Here is a 16,943-nt window from a genome sequence, read left to right as displayed (position 1 = left end):
GCACCAGGCAGGGTCTGCCCATGCCCCCTGGCATCGGTTGTCTCCTGCCCCCAAAGCCAGACCTGGGGCTCCGGGGGAGCCAGGCGCGTGTCTGGGCTGTGCTTAGTGATCTGGTGAGACCCGCTTCAGATCCAGAGCACAAAAACCCTCTTGCTTCGTGCCACGTTTGTGGTCAGGATCAGTGCTGAAGCCAGTCCCTAAGACACCTTGTCCCGCCAAGCCTGCTAGCTACGGGTAACTGCTTTGGGGCTGTTTGCATCTCCCGCCTGCAAATCCTTATCCTAACCCAAAAGTCTCATGATTTGAGGGCATGCAGCACAAGACACCGCAGTCTGCCAAAACTGAGGCTAGGACACGCCTCCCTGGCAAGGAGCGGGAGATGGGGCTGTGCGGTGCAGAGCTCCTCCAAAAATTCTCCCCCATCGCTTGCTGCCGGCTGGGCCAGCTCCAGGTCTCCGTGGTTGGTGCAGCCTCTGCTGTCTTCCCAGTTAGGTCAGTCATTTTGGGGGAAGCCTTCAATGTTGGCAGCTCTTTGAGATTGGCACATACAGTGAGCACAAGGCAGGGGAGGCAGTGTCCGGGTGGTGGGGAGGGATCCCAAGGGAAAAATCAATGTTCCTGCAAAATGCCAGTGAGAAAGTGGATTTCTGCATGTCTGGAGCTCACAGGGTTTTGGGGTGCAGAGGATCTGCAGGAGTCATCCGCAAGGCACGGGTTGGAGTTGGAAGGCAGCTTTCCCTAGTCTCCTGAGCTTTCCTTCTGCCCTGACAGTAGGTTTGATTTATTAGTGGCCTTGCCGAGACGCCGAGCTTCATGAAAGGAGCGGGAACAGCAGTTCGCCTGGCCCGTGTTGCAGCCAAGGTTGTTTCAAAGTTGGCAATGACAGGGCTGGGTCCATCTGTGTGCACCCGAGGGCGTTGCTCCTTGCTCCCCGAGCCAGGGCCAGGCAGCATTTGGTGTGCAGTCTGGTGCAAGGCGTTTGGTCACGCTCCTTGGGGGTGGCTCTGTCTTATGGAACAGGAGCTGGTGATGCTCATCCCAGGCGGGGTGAGAATCACCACCAATGCCCAGCTCAGGTTGGGAGAGCCAAGAGAAGTCCCTGACGTGATCCAGCCTCCCCTCCATCTGTTGGCAAAGAGCTTAGAGCTCCAGAGGGTGGTGGGTGCTCAAACCCTCTGAACTGTGTTTCGTCACCATTGCCAGGAGTTTCAGGGTCCCCGGCTCTGCCCAGCAGCGGTGACCTCCTCGTGCCGAGGAGCACAGCAGCAAGGCTCCACTGCCAGCTGCTTGTGCGGGCCAAGATGAACTCACAGACTGCCCGGCATGGCTGCGGTGAATGCGCTGGGTGGAGGGATGGTTTGGGATGGGCTTCTCCTGGGTATGACCAGGTCTTGGTCTGCCTCAGCCTTGGTGGCGTAATGGGGCATGGTGATGCAGGGAGGAGGGAAAAGTCTCTCAAGTTCAGGGGGAGCTGCGGGCATCCATGGGGGACAGCTTGGCCACTGGCGCTCCTCGGGGACGCAGCTTGGCTGCAGCACTCAGTCTCTGACTCATTTCCTTCTGCTCGCTGCAGGGAGCATCACTGCCGGGAAGCCGGTGTCCCAGGACAGAAAGATCACCCCCACATCGAGAGAGCTCACCAACTCCAAGTCTCCGCATGCCCCCGTGGCCGACCACCACCACCCCATCTCCCCGTACGAGCACCTGCTCCGTGGTGTGAGCGGGGTCGACCTGTACCGAGGACACATCCCTCTGGCTTTCGACCCCGCTGCCATCCCAAGGGGAATCCAACTGGAAGCAGGTACCTTTGGCAGGGGCATGGTCTGTTTGAGTTTTTTTTTTTTTTTTCCTTGTTATGCTCTAAAAGCCTGAGGTCTCTGGGGAAAACCACTTCATGTCTGCATCCTTTTCTCTCCCAGCTGCTGCTTACTACCTGCCGAGGCATCTGGCTCCGAGCCCCACGTACCCCCACCTCTACCCCCCATACCTCATCCGGGGCTACCCGGATACGGCCGCCATGGAGAACCGACAGACCATCATCAATGACTACATCACATCCCAGCAGATGCACCACAACGCCGCAGCCACAGCCATGGCACAGCGGGCAGACATGCTGCGCGGCTTGTCGCCCCGGGAGCCCTCCCTCGCCCTCAACTATGCAGCAGGTCCTCCCAGCACGGCACCGTCTGGGGGTTTGGGGGTATTTTGGGAGGAGGAGGCTGGGTCAGGCCAGCACCGCCAGCTCCAGCGCTGGGGCCAAGGGCCAAGCCAGCAGCACGGTGTCACCCAGCAGTGTAGGAACTTGGCTGGTCAGCGGGGGGAGGTTGATGCTCTTTTTGCCATCTTTAGTTACTTGAGGCTCCTTATGTGCAGCTCTGGTTTTGAGTCATGGGAGCGCTTCCCAGCCTGGCCGTGCTGGTCTTTGGAGATTAAAATACACTCCCAGAAGGATATCTGGCTTTCTGCAAAAAGCGGAGCATGCTGGGGAGTGCGCGGGGTGCGGTGCTCCTGCCCCTCCGCAGGCAGAGCAGCGCTGGTCTCTGGCTGATGCTGCCTGCAGCCCCCTCACTCAGCGGGGATAGATCTCAGCATTTTTCCTCCCCGTTATTTCCAGCAGTGGGACACGCTGTATTTGCCTGCAGAAGGGTCCCCTCCCCTGACAGCCAGCGCCCGGGGGCCACGCACGTGCTGGCACCTCTTGTGCTGTGCCAGAGCACCAGGATGGGTCGACCCTCCCCAGCATCGCTCCCCGCTCCAGCACAGCCAAGCTGCAGCAGCTCGGTGTCATCCTGACAGTATTCTCATTTCTCCAGGCATCATCGACCTGTCCCAAGTGCCACACCTGCCCGTCCTCGTGCCCCCCACCCCCGGCACCTCCGCCACCACCATGGACCGCATCACCTACATCCCCGGGCCCCCCCAGACCTTCAGCAGCCGGCACAGCAGCTCCCCACTCTCCCCAGGTAACGCTGCAGGTTGCTTTTCCCATGGGAAAGCAGTTGGGGCAGGAGGCCCTTAACCAATTCAGGGCCGTGAGCTCAGCATGCTGGGGCGGATGGGGGGGAGCCCAAATTCATTCTCACTCAGCCCACCGGCTGAGTTCATTCATTTGGGGGGGAGCCCAAATTCATTCTCACTCAGGGACCAGCCCACCGGCTCCCTCAAACCAGCTCCTCTGATCCTGCTTGTTGGGGGCTTCCTTGCTTTTTCCCCTCCTTCCCCAAAGTGGCAGCTGGCAAACAGCTTTGTGGAAGGTCGTACTCCGGAGACGGTGCCAGGACAGTTATTGCATGATTTGCCTGGGTTTTGTCACACCGGTTGCCCCTGTCTGTCCTGCTCCAGGTGACCTTGGATGGAGCCGTTCCTTATCTGCTCTGCAGACACAGCAATGTGAAGAGCAGGCGGTGTTCCCCGGGGGGAATCGCTCTGTCTGCAGCCCTTTCACTGCCTTTCGGTTGCGTTTCAGGAGGCCCCACGCACATGACCAAACAGTCAGGATCGTCGGTGTCCGAGCGGGAACGGGAGCGGGAACGGGAGAGGGAGCGTGAAAAATCCATCCTAGCATCCACCACGGTGGAGCATGCACCCATCTGGAGACCAGGTAGGCTGGGGAGGAGCCTGGCACCACATCTTGGGGCCCTTGCTGGGTGGAGGTAGGGATGGGACTATACAATGTAGAGCTAAAGAAGCGCTTCTTTGTATTTTCCCCCAGGTACAGAGCAGTCCAGCAGCCGTTCGTCCTCGCACTCTCACAGCCACCAGCACTCTCCCGTCTCACCCCGCACCCACGAGACCATCCAGCAGCGCCCCAGCGTGCTTCACAACACGAGCATGAAGATCATCTCCTCGGAGACCCCCACCCCTTCCGTCCTGCGGTATGTCTCCCTGCCACGGTTCCTACCGCTTGCCTGGACCCCTGCACCGGGGCAGCCGTGGTGGTTCATTAATGGGCATCGCGTGGGGCACCTCTGAGATGGAGCAAGGGTTGCTTTGGCCTTCAGCCTCAGCAGGAGCAGGATTGGGGCTTACAGGGAAGTTGTGATGGGGAGAGGTGGATTTTGGTGCCCAGTTCCTTTGCTTTTCCTCATGGTTTTTACTGCTACCAGGAGAGAAAGCAGGAGTATCCCAGGGCTGTCTGTGCTCAAATCACATAGGCAAGAGGGTATCGCTCCTCTTGCTGAAGGTTGCCTGGTGGTGGAGTTATGAAGGTCTCTGGGCCCTGTCCCATGGGTTTTGTTCTCCCCAGTCGATGCATCCAGGCCACAGCCAATACCCTGTGGCCAATTATGGTGGAGGCTCCATCTGAGCCCTCCTCACCTGCTCCAGCACGAGCCAACCCTATGCTCAGGAGACCTTGGCCAAGCAGGGCTGAACACCAGGGCTCTGGTAACAGCACTCCCCTTTCTCCACGTGCTTCTCTCATCTTCGCCTTGTCTTCGTTTGCCTTCCAGATCCTCCTCCACCACTACCACGTCGCCAATCCGCTCCGCTGCCTTCCCCTCGGCCTCCACCCTGCGCTCCTCCATCAGCACGGCAGATGGCTACGCAGCCCTGATGGACCCGGCCGTCCTGCAGAAAGAGGCCTCAAGGGCACGGGAAGCCAAGGCAGAACGACCCCAGACTGACAACAACGTCTTCACCTCAAAGCTGCCCAGTGGGGCCAACCTCGAACAGTCACCTTCACCCATTAAAGCCATGGAGTCGAGACCTTTACCCGCCTCCGGACCTGGTTCTTCTCATCACTATAGCAGAGGACAGGGGAAAAGCCAGCAGCACCATCACCCTCTGGACCAGCAGCACGCAGCCTCGGGCTCCGAGCAGCACAGTAGAGAAAAGAGTCAAAGTAAACCCTTTTCAATGCAGGAACAGGAGCTCCGAGCACTCGGTAAGACCACCACGACAGCGCCCAACTTCATAGATGTGATTATCATGCGCCAAATGTCTTGCAATAAGGGGCAGCGAGAAAGAGGCTCGCTAAGTAACAACTCCACTAGCGATGGTAAGAAATTGGAGGGGAGAGGCGAGAGAGCTGTGGCCTGAAACCCATTTTATTTCATTATTCCTTATTTTTAGCTGCACGTTTTGGCTATTGGCTTCATCAGCTCCCCCAGTGTGCTTGTCCCTCTGCCTCCCGGTTGTTGTGTTACTCCAGACGTTTTTATTTGTGTGTGTTTTAGGGATCTTCCCTTCTCCCACCCTCTTTTATTTTTTCCCGTTGCCAAGTCCTGTTTTGCAAACATTGTTCAGTTCCTGGTATTGCTCTTTACAGACAATAGCAATTTGCTAATTCTGATTTCCCCATCATTAGAAATTCCCAGGCAGTCTGTAAGGAACAGTTGTGGGTAATAAATCAAACGAGTGAAGCGAAGAACCAGGAGTGTGAGCGGGACAGGACTGCTGGCTGTCAGACACATGCCTCCCCGCTCACGGTTGTGCCGTTGAGCGTGCAGGATCTCAGAGGGCTTTGCGGGCTGCCGCGTGATGCAGCTCAGATGGGGTCCCCTCACTTGGGGTGACCTCGCTCAGGGTCCTGGTGCTGGATGCTGCACAAGAGGGCAACGCGGGCAGGGCTGTCCAGGGATCGCTCAGCCCAGCCATGCTTGGCAGCCATTTCCAGAGCAGACCACAGGAATCACCTAACAGCAATCTTGTGTAGGACACAAAAGCGCTTGGATAAGTTTCTCCAGAAGGAAGTGCAGGGAGGGGACTGGATTCAAAGTCTAGGTCATTCTTGATGGGACCAGTCTTCACCCAGAGCATTCATCCAGGCTCCCACCAGCATACAGAAGCAGCAGGCAGCCCACGGGGATTTGATGGGATCCCTTCTTCAAGTTGAAGCATCTGCCTTGGACATCAGCGCTGGGGGTTGCTACCCAGCCCCCCTTCCTGTAACCCAAGGGTGGAAAGGACACGACAGCGTGGCCAGGGGAGGAGAGCTGCTCTTGCCGGCACATCCCGACCCACCCATCCCACCACTTGGTCATGTCTGGTCCCGGCCCCGTCTAGCAGCATGCTCCAGGGCCAAGGATGTGCCTCTGGCCGCGGTGTGCTGCCTGGCTGAGCTTTTCCTCCGCCTTTTTCCCTGGCACCAGTGTTTTCTCCAGCTGAGTGTTGTCATGCTGCAGAGGAGAGGGACAGCTTTTCTATGGCCATGAGCTTACAGAAAGGAGCTGGTGTTCCCCAGGACTTAACTGTTTGTTAGGGATCTTTCCAGAGCAGGACACTTCATCTTGGGTGGATCTGAAGCATGGTCCCTTTGGTGCTGGCATGCATGGGGTGATGGGGGATGCTGCATCCCCGTCCCCGGCGCAGGGAGGTTCTCCATGGGGGTCCTCCCCTACGCATGCCCCGGGTACGTGCAAGGTCAGTGTGTCCGTGCCTGGGCACCAGGGACCCTCCGGCAGCGCTGTGGGTCGCCTGCCAGATTTGCCTGCAGTGGGCGGCTTCTAGGAATTGAGCATTAGGAGGGTAAAGGTCTGTGGAGGCAAAAGTCATGAGCGTTGCCAAACGTGCTTAGCTGGCGAGAGGCAGCGTGTGCCTCCTCCAGGACTCCTCTGTCCTCCGCCCCGGTCTGTGGAAGCATAACCCGTCCGTGCCTCAGTTTCCCCTCTCTGTTGAAGGATAATGGTGGTCCCTCATTCCAGCTCCGCTTGCTTTGATGCAGCTTGAGCCCATGCAAGGGGCTTAAAAGGCAGAGAATGGTCAAGAAGCCTTTTTGCCGCTGCGGTGTGCAAGTCTGCTGTCTCTGGAGCAGGATCTGGAGTCTGCAGGGCCTCATACCCAATTTTCAAGTCCCTGCTCTTGGCCATGCTGGGCTTGGGGCTTTTCTTTGTAAAGCACTTGAGACCTCCCGTGCAGCCACCTCCACTCCTGCAGAGCGTTCCTTTCCTTCCTGGCATAGTGGGGGTTTTATTTTTCTGTTTCAGTAGGTGGTGGAAAGGGGGCAACAAGTTGTGAACCTGCAGGGTTTGAATTTGGTTCCTGACTCTCGTGCTGTCACCGCGAGCTGCTGAGTGTCCAGCTCTGCAGGAATGAGACATCACCTCTTTTACTGCAGCCATCGCCACAGCTGGACATCAGAGGTGGCTCCAGGGGTCCCTGCAATATGACCTGCCAGGTCTTCCCTCAGCTCTTCCCCCCCCCCCTTTGCTGAACGTGTGACTCTACCCACAAGCGATGGTTGCCACAGCACTAGGGAAAAGCCAAGTGAGCTCCTGGTTTTAACTCTCTTCTCCCGTTTCCCCAGGCTTTCACGGAGGCTACAGCCCTGAGCGGATGGAAGCAGTGAGTCCCGTGAGCTCGCCCAGCCTGTCCCATGAGAAAGGGGCCAAGCTGCTGCAGGATGCGGAGAAGGGGCATGGGGAGCATGACCTGAGGCAGAAACAGCAAGGTGAGGGCAGGGGCTGGCAGTGCCTGCTGGCGCAGGAGAGCCCGAGCTGGCATGGAGGGGCTTCATCACCCAGCTCTTGCTCGCCGTGCCCCAGTGCTGTGCTGGGATGGCGTTTGAGAAAGGGGACACAGACGTCATCTCACGCCTGCTCTCTTCTTTGTGCCTCCCCCAGGCTCGCTCAAGGCCTCGGCTCCCGAAGCAGCCCACCTGCAGCACCTCCGGCAGCCCGATGGCCCCCAGCCCCAGTGCCAGTCCCTGCAGTCCAGCCAGAGCATCAAGGGCATGAACCAGCGGGTGGTCACACTGGCCCAGCACATCAGCGTAATTAAGCTCGTTTTCACCTTCCCGCTGGGGCTCTGGAGAGGAGGGAAGAGCTGATATGAAACATGTCTGATGGGGAAGGGCTGGGAGTGATGCTAGAGACCTCAGCACCCCTGGCTGGGGGCTGGAGAGAGCAGGGTGCATCAGGCATGTTCAGCCCAGGTGTTTGTGTCCCCAGCAAGGCCATCACGAGAGCTCCTGCAGGCAGGAGGCAGATGTTACATCCCCACAGGGACAAACCAGTCTAATTCCCTCCTGCTTGCCCTGTCTTAGTTGAGCCCAGCAAAGCAAGAGGTAGAAACCAACTCTATTTCTGACTTGGGGGTTTCTTTTTCTAGGAGGTCATCACGCAGGACTACACACGCCATCACCCACAGCAGCTCAACTCCCACATCCAGACCCCGGTGTACTCCTTCCCCGGAGCCTCGTGCCCCGTGCTGGACCTGCGCCGCACCCCCAGCGAGGCGTATCTGCAGCAGCAGGAGCACGCAGCAGCCTCCAGGATCTCCCCGCAGAACGAAGGTGGCAAAAGGTGAGGTCAGAGAGTCCAACCAAAGCTGGCGCAGATGGGTTTCTGCCCACCCGCTGTGCCAGTCTTGAGCTCAGACAGACGAGGGCTACCCAGGGTGAGGAGCCAGGCGGGTGCCCTTGGCTACCTGGTACTCCGGTAAGGCGGTGTACCATAGGGCAGGCTGGCATTTGGCGTTGCTGAATTTATGCTCAGGGCGCAGATGGATTGCTTGCTTACGCGGCCCAGAGTGTAAAATTGCCTTCTCATCTGGGCATTTTTCCCCTGTGGTGGTGCCTCTCTTGCCATTCCTGTTGTTCTAGAGATGCGCTCCAGACCCTCTTAGAGTCCGTGCATGATCCCCTTCCTGATCTGGCCAGTGTCACAGAATTGTTTAGGTGGAAAGGGACTTCTCCAGATCATCCAGCCCAACACCCTGCTTAAGCAGGTCAGCTGGAGCAGGTTGTCCAGGGCCATGGCCAGTTGGGTTTTCAGTATCTCCACTGATGGAGACTTCAGCGCCTCTCTGGGCAACCTGTACAAGCACCCTCACAGTAGAAAAGTGTTTTCTTGTGTGGGGATGGAATTTCATGTGTTCTGGTTTGTGCCCGTTGCCTCTTGTCCTGTCACTGTCCTCGGTCCCTGGCAGATCACGGTGCAGTGACCTTTCAGACTACAGATGGTTCCAAAAAACCCAAAGCAACGTGTTTTCCATTGGTTCAAAGTTAATTTTATCTTCATCGCTGTCAGTGAATCAGAAGCTTGTTAGACACATGTGCTGTGTCAACTGCAACTATCCGTTTTGGGCACCTCTATTTCTTTTAAAGTCACTTTCAAATCCTTGTGCCGATACCAGCACAAGGCAGGTCTGATTGCTGTTGTACAGAATTAAAAAATGGAAGTGTGAGAATGGGGTCTGTCCTCCCACCCAAACACTGACAGAGAGACAGACGCATCCAGGAAAGAGTGGTGTCTCCAAACCGGTGGTTCCTTGTCAGTAAATGTGATTATTACTCCCAGCTCTGCCTGGTCCTAGAATTGGCTTTGTAACGTTAGGGGAGAGAGCCCAGCCTTGGCCACCCAGTGATGAAAAAAAGTGGGGAAAAAAAAGAAACCACAGAAAGAACAAAGACGTAAATTCCCAGAACTCGCTGTGAGGAATTCCTCGTGGACTTGAGCCTGGCTGTCTCCCAGGCACTGGCCACGGGCAGGCATCGGCCACAGGCAGGCATCGGGGGGCTGCATCGGTCCTCTCCGGGCTGCCCCAGCACCGGACTCATCGCCCACAGCCAGTGAGCCGCCACACGGCCCCGGACAAAGTGGACGGGAGGTGGCGGGTGCTGCCCTCCCCTGTGTCTGCAAATATGATGGAGAATCAAAAGCCGTGTCCCCAAAGGGTTAATGTCCCAGCCCTCCGCAGGGATTGTGTCCCTGCCAGCGAGGGACACTTGGGCTGAGCCAGCAAGTTTTAGGACTGGTCCTGCCGTGGGCAGCTGTATTTGGGGTGGCTGCCGGCTGGCCCGCTGCCTGGAAATCTGGGCCACGTCTCGGCTCAGTTCTGCTCCGCACGCCTGCGGTGCAGGAAAATGCCCAAGCTGTGCTCTTCCTCCAGCTTGCATTAAAAGGCGCCGTAAGCCCACAGGGGTGTGGAAGGTTTGGCGGTTTTTTCCCTGCTGTAGGAAAGCTATTTTAGTCCTTCTCCCCCCAACCCCAAGCTGCTGTGCAGAGACAGAGGATGTTGCAATAGACCGATTGCATCTCCCCATCGCTCTCCGCAGGTCCCCAGAGCAGAGCAAAGCCTCAGCCGGGAGCGGGTCGGACAACTGTATCGAGCCGGTCTCTCCACCAGACGGCGTGGGAGAATCGGAGCACGCCAAGAGCGCCACGTACCCAATCCTCTACCGCGAGGGCGAGCAGATAGACCAGAGGTAACGCCGAGGGCAGGGACGGTGGAGACAGCGTGGGGATGTTCCCCCCATCCCCGCGCTCGCCCTGGCCCAGGCTGCTTTTCTTGCAGCCAAAAGCAATGTCACATCCCAGGTTGCTGTCTCTTTGTAGGGGCTTTTCAACACTGTTTGGTACCTTTATCGTAGGGATAGGGAGAAAGTTTGGAGATCCCGAATATCTCGGGAGCCCCCAGGCTGATTTTGAGGACTTACGCTAAGGGAAGAGCCTCTCTAGGGAGGACTTTGTGAACTGGACGTTGCAGAGGTTTCCAATGGTCTTCTGCTTCGCAGGATGGGGTCCAAGTCCCCAGGAAACAACACTCAGCCTCCAGCTTTCTTCAGCAAGCTGACTGAGAGCAACTCTGCCATGGTGAAGTCCAAGAAACAGGAGATCATCAAGAAGCTCAGCACGACTAACAAAAATGAAACCGAGTACAGTAAGGACATGTGGGGAGATGAATGTGGCACACCGGGGGGGAAAAAAGCCTTGAGACACGAAGCAAAGGAGATTTGGGAATGGGTGCTGCTGTGTTAAGGGCTGGGAGCTCCCAGCCAGCGCTCTCTGCATCGTGCCATGGTTTGTTGGGAAGTGCGAGGTCCAAATGCTTCCTGGGATGAGCCGTGCTGGTGCCAGCAGTGGCTGTGTGCGTCTGGGGAGGCGATGGGAGGCTTCCCAGCCCCCCAGCCCAGCGCTCTCTGCATCGTGGTTTGTTGGGAAGTGCGAGGTCCAAATGCTTCCTGGGATGAGCCGTGCTGGTGCCAGCAGTGGCTGTGTGCGTCTGGGGAGGCGATGGGAGGCTTCCCAGCCCCGCGTCTCCTTGCTCGGGGGCTGTCAATCCCACCCGCACCAGATAACCTCAACAGGAAGGAAATAATGAGCTGAGCATGGAGGAGACTTAAGAGCAATTGATATTTTAATGAACGGCCAGCCAAGCTGAATCCTTCCTCCTTGAGATGCATCTCCCCCCAATGTTGAGCCCTACATCAATATTGGTATAGCTCTGTAAAACTAACCAGGCTGGCTTATATTAGAAATTCAGCCCGTTCATTCATTAACTGCTAATAGAGTAGATAGGATCATAATTTAATTTAGCCCAGCATTATACAGTCAATACTAATTCAATTTGAATCCATCTTACAACAGCTGCATCGGATAAGAGGGACCGAGCTGTCTCGTCTCTTGGATGATGTTACCATGAGCCAACAGTATTGTTATGCCCCTTTGGGGACATGTGGCTGAACCCCGTGACCTTCCACACTTTTCCTTATCAAGGGAAAATATATAGAAATAGGAAACACCTCTTATTTGATGAGAATTTCTGTTATTCTAAGGAAAGTGATATCCAAGTCAAACAGCTCAGCTAAGAGGGAAAATATTGATTTAACATTTCTTCTCCTACTCCTCACCCTCCCCACTGCCCAGACCTGCTCCCTGGATATGGGGATTTGATCCTTTGGAAATCCCATAGGCAGGAGAGAGGGTTTAACTTCACAGAGCTTGCAGTGCGGAGGGCTGGAGGGAGGGAGGTCAGCACTGAGCACGAAGACACCGCCCTGGCTCTCTGGGCTCTGCTTTTCTGCCCTTTCCCAGCTGGCGAGACGTGCCCACTGTGGTTCTCCCAAAGGCAATTATTCCTGGTCCCAGTTAGCACCCGCAGACCTACCCCGGTGCCTGGGGGAGGTGGGCTACTGTCAGCCTGGGTGCTGTGACGGGGACACCAGGATCTTGTGGCTGGCACGGCAGGTCCCTCCTACTGCCAGCCTGCACTCGCTGCTCTCCGTACTGAAGAGCTTCTTTGTTTTTCTTCAGATGTTGGGCAGCCTGGAACAGAGATATTCAATATGCCGGCGATTACCGGAGCAGGTAACTGTCCCGTATACCTGTACCATACCTCATGCCCTACAGGCCTCACAGCCACGGAGAGCAGGACACTCGGTAGATTTAAGCATCTCCTTTTTTCCTTTTGCCGTAAGACTGAGCATAACAGTTGCTGGGAGGCTGAAGCCTCAGGACACACCGTAACTCCCTGCTGTTGAGTTGGAGACAGTGCAGTGTAATTCCTTGGAAAGCCTGGCAGAGTTTGAAGAGGGGTTAAAAGCCAAGCAAGGGTTGGCCATCTGATACCAACAGAGGTATCAGATGGATACCTCGCGGACCTCACGCTCGGGAGAGAGCACCCTGCTCTTGGTGGGACCTTGCGGTCACCCACGGATGGGTAGGAGGGCAGCGGCGGAAGGGAACGTGGGGGTGGGAAACAGGCTCTGTGCCACCGCAGGCTGGGCAGGCTGCAGGAGCCGGTCGCAAAAGCAAACTGGGGTGAGAGCAGCGCCCCGTATCCTTGAACGGTGAGCGTCGGGCAAACCAGCAATGGCTGAGGACCGAGGAGGTATTATCCAGCAGGTGGAGGGGTGCTCGGGCACAGGGGTGCCGGCAGTGTGCTCAGTCCTGCAGGCGCTTAAAGCATGGGTTGACTGGTTTCTCAGGAGCTGGGAGGAAACGTTCAGCTGGTGGCCGGGTCCGGCCACGGCGGTGCAGCCGGTGCCATGTAGAAGGGCTTTGTGGGCAGGACCGCTTAGACCTTTGCTGCTGTGCAGAGCGCGGCTCCCGGCAGGTGGAGGGTTTCAGGCTGTTCGCCCGGTTCTGGAGGAGCAGTTTTGGTGGTGGTATCTGAGCACTGCTGCAGACAGCCATGGTGGGCTTTAGCGAGTCCCTGGCCCTAACCAGCATTAACCTGCTGGCCTCCCTAACCGGGGGTTCGCTGGCTAACACCTGGGACTGTATCCCAGCCCCCAAAGAGCCCCCCTGCTCTCAGGGAAAAAGGGTGCTGGAAGAGCTCAAGGTGGTCCCCCAGGCACCCGTGGAGTTGCATTTGCCATGCTGAGCCTGAGGACCACCACACAGGAGCTGAAATGGCAGTTCAGGAGCTTCCCCAAGGGCACTGCACCCTCCCCAGCTCTGCTGCGCCTGCAGCTTTCAGCCCAACAGGGAAAAGAGGAGAGGGAGCAGCTTAAGGAAGGGATTTTGGCCAAGAGGGGCAGAAAGTGGCCCCAGGGAGTCGGGCGGCCGACATGGGCTTCCCCAGCACAGGACAGGGACCAGCCCGAGGGAGAAGGACGGCGTGAAGGCTGTTGAGCTGTTGCCACCTGCTGCAGCAATGTCCGGGTGGGCACTCATGAATGAAATGAATTCCCATTGAGGAGTATTAATTGATAATTGATTAAGTATTAATGCTCTCCTACAGTAGGAATGCCTTCAGGTTGTTAGTTTTAAGTAGGAGAAACGGCAACTTTCCCACAACCGAGGGAAGGAGGTGCTGTGGGCAAGGACTTCATGCAGTAGGAGGGCCAGGGACAGCCGTCAGCAGTGTAAGACCACTCACCGGTGCGGACAAGTTTGGGAGAAGGAGCCGGCTCACATCAGGAGCCGGGACAAGAGGGTGCAGCCAGCCAGGACCCAAGGGTCCGCAGCAGACAAAATTTGGGAGGGTGAGGCCCAAACTCCTGAGAGCCTTCCCTGGTTAAAGCTGCTCCTGCTGTGCTGGAGGGAGGTGTAAAGGCAAGAGCGTAGGGAGCTGAGGGCCGGGATCTGGCTGGAGGGGACCAGGAGAGACCCTGCCCGTTCACAGGAAGACAAGTGAACCCGGGATCCATCCCTTTCCAAGCAGAGGGGCAACGATCCCAGCGCGAACACCCCGGGATGGGGTGAGCTGGGGGTGGGGGGGGGCTGCCGGTGGGGCTTCCCTTGCCGGCCTGCTGTTTTTGTGTCTGTATTTTGCCCTTGCTTGTTCCCTGTAACCGCCGCGTTGGGAATGACGGTGGCGTGGCTGAGCCTAGTGCCCTCTGGTCCCTGTGCGGTGCTGCACTATAACTGCATGGCTTGAGACTCACAACCACGCGGACACACCACTTCGCCTCTGCATCCTGTCCCGTAGCCGCGGGTCAGCCCGGGAGAGGGCCCTGGTCCACAGCAGGCACCCAGCCCAGCGGGAGGAAGGGAGCGGGCTGGGACGATGGGCAGGGGGCTTGCAAAGAGCGCGAGGAGGGACGAAAGGACTCTCCCCTCTCCCCAGCGTAGCCCGACCGCACGCAGGCAGCCCTGCAGGCTGTGTGCCCTCGTCCGGGGGCTGCCTGCATTTGCCACCTCTCATGCCAGGGCCAAATCCGGGCACCTCTTGTCAATCAAGTGTTTTTGTGGGGTGCCCCTTCTTCCTTCCCTGACTCTTCCTCCATGGGAAACTGCCCCGGCCTCCAAATTCCTGACGCACCGACTTTTGATCTGTGTGTGCGTCCGTACGGACCCCACATCCAGGTGACTCCTGCCCCCATGCTGAGCCTGGCGCAGCCCCCCCCTCTTGCAGTCGTTCCCCAAGGCTCAGCGAAGACCCCTTCCCCCCCATCCTCCAAGCGCTTGGCCCCAGGAAACCCTGCCTGCCCGCAGCGCTCCAGAAACCCAAATCCCAGAGTAAGTCCCATCCCATCCCACCACCAGCCCCTGCCAAGCCCTGGGGCGGGATGGAGCGGGGAGGAGGAGGACGGGTGCATCGCAGCGCTTTAAAGAACAAGATGACAAAGTTTGTTGCTTTGCGAGAATGTGCTGACTGTTTGTTTCTTCCCTTCTTCCTTGTCTACTTTCTCCCCTTTCCCCGTCCCCCCCATCTTTCTTCTCATTTGGCTCCCCCCCATCTCCCGTCCCCTCTCTCCTCCCCCTCCCGTTATCTCCCAGGGCTAATCAGTTGTAGGAGCCAGTCGGTCCAAGAGAATTCCAGTACCAACATGGGGTTGGAGGCAATAATTAGGAAAGCCCTAATGGGTAAATATGACGAGCAGTGGGAAGAGCGCTCACCTCTCAGTGCCAATGCTTTTAACTCTCTGAATGCCAGTGCAAGCCTGCCCGCTGCTATGCCCATAACTCCTGCTGATGGACGAAACGAGGACGTGCGCTCCTTGCCAGGTCTGCAGCCCTCTCCACCTTCGCTCTCTCTGTGTTATTAATTCTCAACCTTTATATTTCTTGGGGGGATTTTCCCCCCCCCCCCCCCCCCCCCCCATTTTTGTTCATTTTGGTTTTCTTTTCTCCCCTCCTTCCCCCGGCTTCGAGCTTTGTGAATCCGCTGATTAATCCTGGTCTGTTTGGTGTTAATTTAATAGTCTCGGAAGGTGCTGTTGCTTTCTCTAAACCACTGACTGTGCTCCTTTCCCCGTTTGTTGGTTTTTAATATCTCCTCTTCCGTTTTTGGTTGTTTTTTTTTTTTTTTTACACAATGGAAAGGTTTATGGGGGGGAAAAACCCACACCCAAAAGATCGAAGCCATGAACTTACATAGCCACCCCAAACTGTCCGTAAACCCCGGGGGGGGATCGCTGCTCCCTACATAGGGGAAGGAGCTGAGAAGGGCTGGTGCCGGGGGGCATGGGGCAGGGCGGCATTTGCCTCCCCGCTCTCGGCTCAGGGGGTGTCAGGGCAGGCTCCGGCCTGGGACAGAGGGTTGGATGGGACTTGGGGGTGCCTGGAGCAAGAGAGAGAGCTTAAGGGATCTGAAAGTAATAGATGGGGAAGACTTCAGAGAGCGGGGTTGGGGTGAGCTGCCCCATAGGCCCCAGTGGGGCTTGCAAAGCCGGCTGGGAACCGCGGCATGGTCTGCCCAGCTTCGGGGGAGGCTTGAACAGAGCCGGGAGGGTTGTTCTGCAGATCCCCAGTTAAGGAAGAGAGGAGGGGGACCAGGGATGGATGAGGGAGAGCGTTTGTCCCCCGCATGCCTGCAAAGGGCAGATTGCCTCTTGCAAGCGCCCTGCACAGAGCACGGCAGCCAGTGCCAAGGGTCACCCTTGGCAATCTGGGCGCGGAGCCCCCGAAGCTGAGGGGCAGGGTCCTGGGGGCACACACGCGCCTTCCTCCGGGTCAGCTCGGACCAGGCACTCTTCAGCTTGTTGCAGAAAAGCTTTCTGGCTCCTGCATGAAACCAGCAGCTTCTTCCAGCCATGCTTCCCCACGGCCGGCGGAGGCTACCCGGGCAGGCAGGGTGGGATGCAGAGCCCGTCCATCCCTCCCTCTTTGGGACCTCCCCCCTGAGTTGAGCTGAGCTAACCTACCCGGCAGAGGCCGTTTTGGCTTTAAACCTTTTAAAAACTGGCTAAACATCACCAGGGATTTTGCTGTAAAAACTTATTAAAGGCCATCCTGGCCACATAGACCACGGGAACAGGGAATGTGCTCGGGGCTCCAGCACCCACGTAGCTCCCGGGGGGTCCCTGCCAACCAGCTGCAGAGCGGCACACGCAGCTCCCATCCCCTGACCCATGTTTGTGGGCTGAGCCACGAGCCTGCTCAGGAGCGGACCCCACAGAGAGACAGCCCAGCCAAAGCCGTACGGCTACTCCTGCCCCAGATCCGCTCCATGGCACGGTTCATAGCATTAACCCACAAAGCGGAGAGTGGCGCAGGGGGGGCAGAAACCTCCTCCAGCCACTGCGGCCGCCCGCCCTTTTTTTGAGAGCTGGCCACATCGCCCTTCCCCGCCGTGGTGCCAGCAGCCCCTGGGGTGAGCTTTTCTCCTGCCCCGAGCCATTTTTGCAAGCTCTTAGAAAGCACGCGGTGCTGGGGAAGCGCTGGGAACCTGCACCCCCTCCCCGACCCCCCGAACCCTGTCGCGACGAGCCGGGTGACGAGCGGACGCTTCTCTTTGCAGGAGGAGGGGGGAAGCCAAAGATCGCTGCCAGACCCAACAGCCGCAAGGCCAAGTCTCCGGCGCCGGGTCTGTCCTCGGGCGAGCGGCCACCC

General features: G+C 57.7%; 1 protein-coding gene across 1 annotated transcript in view; it reads left to right on the top strand.

Moving 5' to 3' along the window:
* The window catches only part of NCOR2 (nuclear receptor corepressor 2), a 222,867-nt gene that overhangs the window by 205,286 nt on the left and 638 nt on the right, over window positions 1-16,943 (top strand). The window contains 14 exon segments of the mRNA XM_019473303.1: window positions 1,574-1,801; window positions 1,920-2,165; window positions 2,814-2,963; window positions 3,467-3,601; window positions 3,713-3,875; window positions 4,452-4,885; window positions 7,247-7,390; window positions 7,563-7,711; window positions 8,050-8,243; window positions 9,998-10,147; window positions 10,457-10,602; window positions 11,976-12,029; window positions 14,889-15,116; window positions 16,852-16,943. The exon segment at window positions 16,852-16,943 is cut by the window's right edge and continues 16 nt beyond it. Of these exon segments, the coding sequence (XP_019328848.1) occupies window positions 1,574-1,801; window positions 1,920-2,165; window positions 2,814-2,963; window positions 3,467-3,601; window positions 3,713-3,875; window positions 4,452-4,885; window positions 7,247-7,390; window positions 7,563-7,711; window positions 8,050-8,243; window positions 9,998-10,147; window positions 10,457-10,602; window positions 11,976-12,029; window positions 14,889-15,116; window positions 16,852-16,943 (2,513 nt within the window).

The sequence above is a fragment of the Aptenodytes forsteri genome, unplaced genomic scaffold, assembly GCF_000699145.1.
Source record: "Aptenodytes forsteri isolate BGI_AS27 unplaced genomic scaffold, ASM69914v1 Scaffold118, whole genome shotgun sequence".
In the NCBI taxonomy this organism is placed as follows: domain Eukaryota; kingdom Metazoa; phylum Chordata; class Aves; order Sphenisciformes; family Spheniscidae; genus Aptenodytes; species Aptenodytes forsteri.
Note: the sequence above shows the minus strand (reverse complement) of the source record. Positions and strands in the feature narration are given on the sequence as shown.